Below are 7997 nucleotides of genomic sequence, written 5' to 3'. Positions count from 1 at the left end.
GCTTCAAACACCTTTCACAGGTCCTACCTGGTACAGCCATAGTTTGCTACAAAAGCAAATGCCAAACGTTGACATTCAATGTTGCTATTGTCTACCTTTAGCTACACCTGCCATAGTGTGAAACCTCAGCACTAGACACGGCTCAGATCACTTTCACAGCTCTGCTCAGTGACAAGGAAATCATATTAAGCACAGAAGAAAATGTCATTACTGTATATATGCTTTCATAAACTGGAAGGGAATTTAAAACTGGGGAAAAAAGGCAGACCAGAGTCTAGATTGAAAAGACATACCTGGTGCTTTCTCCACAAAGATGACTTTGGAGTCTTGCAGAAAGTTATGGCCCGTCAGTATCATTTTTTTCCCTCCAATAACAGGAAAGCTGTCAGTACTTTGTTTCTCCACCAGAGGCAGTTCTTGGGCAGATCTCTGAGCTGTAGAGTTATAAAGAAGATTTAAAAAAAAACCACAAACAAAAAACAAATAGGCAATCACAAATGCACACAAAAGTGAATACTGCATTAGCATGTAACTTAATGCTTACCCTCATATGAAAGTTGAGTTTGACATAGAAACAAAGAAAGGTCAGAAGGTTTGCAAGAAACATGGTTGGTTTTCAAGTGCCTTGATCACAAATAATAGGGTTATCAAATGTAACAGTACAGACTAAAAAGGCTCACAAAGAACGAGCTCTTTTAAAACTCAGTTTCATCTGTACTGTATCAAAAAGTATTTTTTAATTTAATTTATTTTAAACAACCTTCTCTTACGTTATCTATAACATATGTCATGTGTTTATAAGGCACCTACGACAAGACAACCATCCACACCCAAAATGTGTTTCAGTCACTATACACTGTATTGTCAGTTCTGCAGACTGTCTTGCAGTAGCAGCCATGGGCTTCACCATCCAGCAGAAGCTCCTAGTTTAGACAGCATATTTCCATGAGAACCTGACTGCTACAGCACACGTGGATCCATGCACACACATCAGATATTCTCATGGCACATATTTTATCCTCCCCCCCAGCTGGGACATGGAGCAAGTATGGCTCTGCTTCAAGGGATGACGTGACATTTTATCCAGATTACATGGTTCCTCCTGGTGTCACATGCACTAAGAGATGCGTGAAGTTTTTGGCACCATCTTATTCCATACTCTGCACTGGAAATAGCACTAGAACTTGGTTTTTTCTTCATTTTCCTCTCCTTTCAGGAGAAATATACCACAGTTTTGCTTGTTACACAACCCTCAAAACTGCCGTTCACTGTTACAAATCTAATTTGCTTTATATTTAGTGGCTTCCTGAGTTTGCCACCTTTGCACAGACCAGTTCGGGATGTATCCAAATTATGCCTTATCCTGCTATATACCAACTGCAAAGCTTCAACTTAAACAGGAGCAGAATGAAACCATGACTCCCCACACTTTTTGTTTTGCCTGCTAGCCTAGAACTTAGCCTTGAATAAGCAACAAAAAGAAAATTATTTGTCTCATACATATCCTGGACAGAACATGGGGCTTTATGCAAGTTGACCTGCTATAGGTAAGAAGGCTCTGCTATTGTGCTATTGTTCATAAATAACACAGGTTTATATTTATGGAACTCTCTTCTTACTGGCAATGCTCATTTGTTCATTTAAATGAATGACAGTGCAGGAGACAAGCTATCACTGTTGGTCTAACAGCACTACCCTTTCCCAAAACTTCTACCTCTCTTGTAGACTTGAACTACCAGCGTGGCAGTGGTGCTACCCCTGGCAAAAAGATGGAGTTTGTCACTGGTCTGAAAGTCTGTCACCAATGCCACTGCTTTTGCAAGAGGAATGCAAGGAAGCTCTTTCCTGCAGCCTCTCTATCAACAATCCCTGAAAAAGCACCATGCCTCCCAAGAGACCAAAAGCTGACACACTCCAGGGCCTGCCAGACACATTGTGTGGGACTGCAGCCTGGCAATGACACAAGAACAAGTGTGGACATGGCTCTTAAAACTCTGCTTCAGCCCATCCAGCTGACCAAATTGGCATTTGGGAGTTAAGACTGAATATCAGTTTCCACCACTTATGCTGGAGTGTAAAAGCTATGCGATGCAAATAAGTTTTGCTTTGGGCATGGGAGGCTGGCAAGGCTTACGGAGCAAGCATGATACAGGTCTTTGGAGGGTGCCTCTGTGTATCTGACAAAAATCAGTCTGTTCCATCAAAGAGAACCCAGTGTGGAAACCAGGTTTCTGGAGGTTTTCTGAAGCCACAGGCACCTTGTGCCAGTGTGCCAATTCCAGTACACTGTTAGTTCCTTTTCAAAGGGGCTGCGGTCTTGTTTGCTGGTTTTTGCTTTATAATGGAGACAGAGAGAGTGAACAGGACACAACAGCTGTCTTCCAAAACTCCTACAGCATTTACTTGGATGATAGGGAGTCAATCAAAAAAAAAAAAAAAAAAAAAGCCTTCTCACTCCCAGGTCTACTTTTAGTTTAAGTGCACTCTACTTCTGTTTAAGTGCATTTTTTACAATAGAAATCAATGCACAAAGCTGCACGTTTTTTTCTAATACACACATATTTTGACTTCAGTATAAATCACGTGCTTCTGAAAAGCAGACTCAAGGTTCACCAACTAGACAGGTAAGGCAAAACTGATGTACTGCAGGCTAGTTGAGAAAGTTTGCGTGTGGGGTGGCACAATATCCCAGCGAGAGAAGGGAGTTTGTTGCTACTCACAGCACTCAATGGGGTTGGAGGCTACTTGCAAGGAGAGGGTCCTGCCATTGGCCTGTGGGATGTGAACCCTGAAGACCAGCCGCACGCGCGTGTTCTTCCGGCCGATGTCCGTCTCACCCTTGCGCAGCTCGATGTCAGAGTTTCGGAGCTTTAGTATCCCAGCACAGTCAATGCTGCCCAAAAGGAAACACAGGGAGATCCAATTCATTCCAAGCAGGCTTCAGAAGACACAGGCATGCAATATGTTCCCTCTCTCCTGTACGTCCTTCATAATAATCTGACTCAGGCATGACCCAATGACCAGGCTGAACACAGCAGGCTTTGTTAAGCTTAGTACTTGCATCCCCAAATAGCTAAATTGGGGCTGTAGTAACAGGTAGTAGCCACTGTCATGCACACGAATTTAAGATGTTACTTCAGTTCCCAGACATCCAAAGATGCTTCTTTCCCAACATATCCTGTAAGGATGGCACTTAAAGATTAACCAAAGTCCAAAGAAATGGCAAGACTAGAAAAGTCACCGGGATGAGACAGTAGTGCACAAATTGTTACTAATCTAGAACACAGGGTTACCTACAACTTCACTTGTTATAGCCTATTTGGAGAAAAATCTGACACAGTTTTTATTCAAGGGCAAAGTCCTGAAAATGCTTATTAATAAGCACAGCTCTCCCTGGGGTCAGATCCATTGTCAATGTGTTTGTATTTGAATGAGCTGGAAATACTCCCAAGCTGAAGCTCTCCATGAAAAAAAAAAAAAAAACTAAACTGTTTTTTGTCAGATAGAACTGTTACTATTTCAGACCTCTCTCTCAATTTATTTAACTTGAGTTTTCTCCTGAATGAGTTTACAAGTCAAGATTTTTGTCAAAGCAAATTTCAATAGAGGAAGTTCTCAGAACAAAAGATGCATAAACACACATACTCAAAAACCCACTGCAAGAATACCTCTGCTTTGGCCACAACTACAAAGCCTATGTGGCAATTTCTTCTGGGTACTGGTCTCTGGCACGCATTCTGTTACACTGAATATGCATAGTTTAATTTTGTTTTGCATTCAAAGAGTTTAATTCCCTCTCCAAATCTTTGAAGCTCTGTTCTGAAGCGAACTGCAAACAAGAACTATGGCAGTATGGTTTTGATCTGTGTTTTTTCTAAAAGTATGGATTTCAGATTAACAAAAAGATCCTTGCTGATACAATCAAAGAAACTAATGAAAGTATTAAAGCTTCTCAGCAATGCATATTAGCAGATGAAGCCATAAGAATTATGAAATACTTGTACCCATGTCAAAATTCTACACAAAGATACGGAAGAAATATTACATTTCTCAATATTGTCTCTAGCAACCCTTGTAAAATAAATAAAAATTACTTAACAACAAGTAGTTTGGAGTCAGTAAAGTTCAGAGGAGAAAAAGCATTTAAATTCAGGCTTGTAAAGTCAGGGACATTACAATCTGAAGTCACTGGGAGCAGCTAAATGGGCAAAAGATTAAATGTGCTGATGAGCATCACTGTTTCACTACATCAAGGCCTGAATTCACAGAGTTTGTGTGAGAAAAATCCTTAGCTCCAAATTTCAATTAATTGTTAGCGCTGCACGAGGTTTTAGGCTACTGATGGTTAAAGCTTATATATCCCAAAGCACTGTTTGTGGACTTCCCAGTTCAAGAGACAAGCAGCTACTGGAGAGAGTCCAACAGAGGGCTACGAAGATGATCAGGGGACAGCAGCATCTCTCTTACAAGGAAAGACTGAGAGACCGGGGGCTGTTTAGCCTGGAGAACAGCAGACTGAGAGGGCATCTTATCAGTGCTTATAAATATCTAAAGGGCAGGTGTCAAGAGGATGGGGACAGCCTCTTTTCAGTGGTGCCCAGTGGCAGGACGAGGGGTAATGGGCAATGATTATAACACAGGAAGTTCTACCTAAACACAAAGAAAAGCTTCTTTCCTTTGACGGTGGCAAAGCACTGGAACAGGCTGCCCAGAGAGGTGGTGGAGTCTCCTTCTCTGGAGAGATTCAAAACCGGCCTGGATGTGATCCTGTGCAACTTGCTTTGGCAAGGTCCAACCCTCTTGGGTTATCCCCAGAGGTCCCTTCAAAATCCTGTGACTGTTTGTGGTTCCTGAGAGAGCTTTGCTATGACCTGGCACACATGTCACAAAAATATTCCACTTGGCTCCCAAACTGTCTAACTACCTTTATTCTAAGAAGAAAGGTGATTGAAATGGAAATAATGTTCCTAGATGACCAAAAATGTGATTCAAATTGAATACAAATAAATACTGCTTTGGTACAAATTGCTGAAATGTCTATAACCTCACTGGAGTTGTACCAGCTTATAGTGACAGCGAATTGGGCCAAAAATTTTGCAGGCTTGTCATGACTTTTAACACAATGCACTGACAGAGGTTCTTGAGTGATCACCCTGAGCCCAGCTGGCAATGCAGCTGAACACGTCCTGGCTCTTCTATTTACATGAGGCACTCCAGGGCATGTTGTACATGACACTGCAATCCAGTTTCTAATAACCACTGCATGTGGAAGGAGTTCAAGTGTCTGATACCATTTTTCACTTCATTAAGGCATGGAAAAATGAATGAATTACAAGGATTGAAGTTGTGATTTTAGCAAGCTCCCTTGAATTTTCCCATGGCATTTGGCTTAGTGGGGCCAGGACTTGCTTGTTTTCTGTCTTCCTACCTACTTATCTTTCTATCTCCCTATACATACACACACAGGTGCATAAAACGATATATAAAGACTAATACTTTCAGACTTATACACACACCAAGAGCTGTACATGCAAGGTACACCAAGGAAGACACCTCAGATAAGGTTTAGGATCACTTGAACAAGTGGGGAGACAACTCAGATAAGCACTAGGATAATTTAACAAGGAGGGCAGAGAGGACAGGATTAAATAATGTGGAAGGTCTCATGTATGCCACATACACAGAGGGATATTTGAACCTTTATATACAATCCTGTAATGAAATTTACCTCTGAGTTAATGGAGCTACAGGGCATTTAGTTATCACTCAGATTCATACTAATTCAGAAATCCTAAGACATCCACGCCTGCTTTTCTGCATAGAACTAAACTTACTCCAGTCTAATAACTCCAGTCACTAAGCTGTACCACCTTTACTCCTCTTACTTCTAGAAGCTTTGCTTCTCAAACAATGCCATGAAAAATGCTGATTTTTATTACATAAGAAATAAGAGTGGTTTTATCCATCTCAAAAAAAAACTACTAGTGTACTTGGAAGGGCTCTCTAAGAGTTTCCTTTGACATCCAAAGATAAATTTTAATTGGCCTTGTTCCTTGTGCTAGTGCGTATAGGAGCAAGAGGTGTCATATTTAGAAACTAAATGCAGGAGCTGAGGTAGGAGATATTTACAGCTTGGTAACTGAGATCCTTATTTTAAATGGCAAATAAGCACGCTGGCTGAAACTCTAGAATGAAAGCAATCAGTTGTCATAAATATTTGTGAAGTTCATTTTTGCTGTTCAGCTGATGAGAGGCAATTTGTCCCAGCAAAGTTGTGAAAACGTACTATTACAGTGAGAACTTTAATAAAACAAACCGGAAAAGGAAAATTGTGTACAAAAGCCCAAAGACCCAAACAATCTCCAACACAGAAGAAATCAAGTGAGGCGACCAAGAGGAAAACGGCACGAGTCAGGTGCGGTGCCTGGGTCTTACATTGCCCTCATGTTGTTCTCTGGAAGAAGCGGGATCTCCAGGACTTTGGTGTTGGAAAGTATGGTCTCGTGGCTGGTGGTGGAGACGGTCTTGCCAGTGATGCGGTGGACCTGGTAGAAGGCGTGGGGCCGCAGCAGGCGGTCGTCCGCGGTGCCGATGAACAGCTGCAGCGTGAGCGGCTCGCTCTCCAAGTACCCGTGCAGCTGGTGAGAGAACAGAAGATGCCCACTGAGCACCATGCACATAAACTGCTCGGAATCAATTAAATTTTTATAAGCAGGAGAGCCTAATTCAAGGAGAGAACTTGTGACAGGTGCTACGTGTTAAGTTCCCCGCTTCCATTTTTCCTGTAATGTAATATTGGTACAATAAAAAGGTGCACTCAGAAAACGTCTCATTACCCGAAAGGACCCGAGGCACTTTAGACCTGGTGAGCTTTTGAGCACTCCTGCTACATCCACAGAAAACTTTGCATAAATTCTGCCGGCGTTCAGAAGAAAACCACAATGAAGTCAATGTTCCCTCCCAGTACTGAGGGAGGCAAAACCGATGGAGTCTGCAAGTGGGAAGGACACAGCTCACCTATCCCCAAGCTTCCCAAAGCACCCCTTGCAGAGCAGCAGGCTGCTGCTCATGACACGTCCCCTCATTAACTGATTTTTATGCTAGTAAATACCTCCTGAGATAGTGTGGAGACAGATCACATATACACAACTAGTAGCTCACCATGTGTGTCAAATTCTTGTTATAATCGCACAAAAATCTCATTGAAGCTACTGGGCCTGACTTGAACCTCATCCATGTTACAGTGACCCCTCTGATGACATCAAGAGTTATTTCTGTCACAGGCTAGGAGTGAAGCAGGAGCAGAGTCTGACCTCATCACCACCACCTCCTGAAGAAGCAGCTCTGGGTCCATGCTGGTGTGAAGACCACAGGTGAGGCTATCTGGGGACAGCTCTTGCTGCACTGCTCTCACTGCTGCAGCCTGACAGTGAGAAATGAGTCCCACCAACTTCGTTCTCTTGCATCAGTTAGCTGCAAAGCCTCATCCTGAGTTAAGGGAGGGTGCAGCAACCATAGGAGAGAGGAGTGCAGGCAAGGTGGCCTGTCCCAGGAGATGCATCATCACAGAGCAAACCTGCTCAACTCCCTGTAGTTTCCTCTGCAAATGGCTCAGGCGGGTTTAGGCACGAGTTACCCACCACCACTGCACCACCACTAGATCTTATAGATCAAAATTAGACCACTGATCATAATTTGGTGAGGAGCAACATTTTTAATTTACAATGCATGCAAGTTCAAAGCTAAACAAAGCTGAAGGCAAGTAGTGAAACCTATGTCAAATATTTATGATACTTGTGTTTTGCTTACTTTCACACATCTTTAGATCTTAAAAAGTAATTTATGGTTTCGTAACAACATAAGACTTATCTCTCTATGGTATCTTGCCGTCTGACAGCAGGAATGCTATTAAGAACAAAGTTCTTGAGTCACTTTTGCTCCTTGAAGCACTGCAGAATTCTGGTGAGTGCAAACACAGGCACAAAGCCATCCCACTG

At 42.4% G+C, this 7997-nt stretch overlaps 1 protein-coding gene across 1 annotated transcript; it reads right to left on the bottom strand.

The window, feature by feature from the left end:
• Positions 1-293: 293 nt before the first annotated feature.
• LOC103770306 (nuclear factor of activated T-cells, cytoplasmic 1-like) lies at positions 294-6638 on the bottom strand (the record flags this gene model as incomplete). The annotated part of the gene is made up of 3 exons (XM_008937561.1): positions 294-434; positions 2721-2893; positions 6436-6638. Coding segments are annotated over 3 exons (517 nt in total), but the record flags the coding sequence as incomplete, so codon positions are not given.
• Positions 6639-7997: the final 1359 nt, after the last annotated feature.

This window comes from Merops nubicus, unplaced genomic scaffold (genome assembly GCF_000691845.1).
Source record: "Merops nubicus isolate BGI_N331 unplaced genomic scaffold, ASM69184v1 scaffold23973, whole genome shotgun sequence".
NCBI lineage: Eukaryota > Metazoa > Chordata > Aves > Coraciiformes > Meropidae > Merops > Merops nubicus.
Note: the sequence above shows the minus strand (reverse complement) of the source record. Positions and strands in the feature narration are given on the sequence as shown.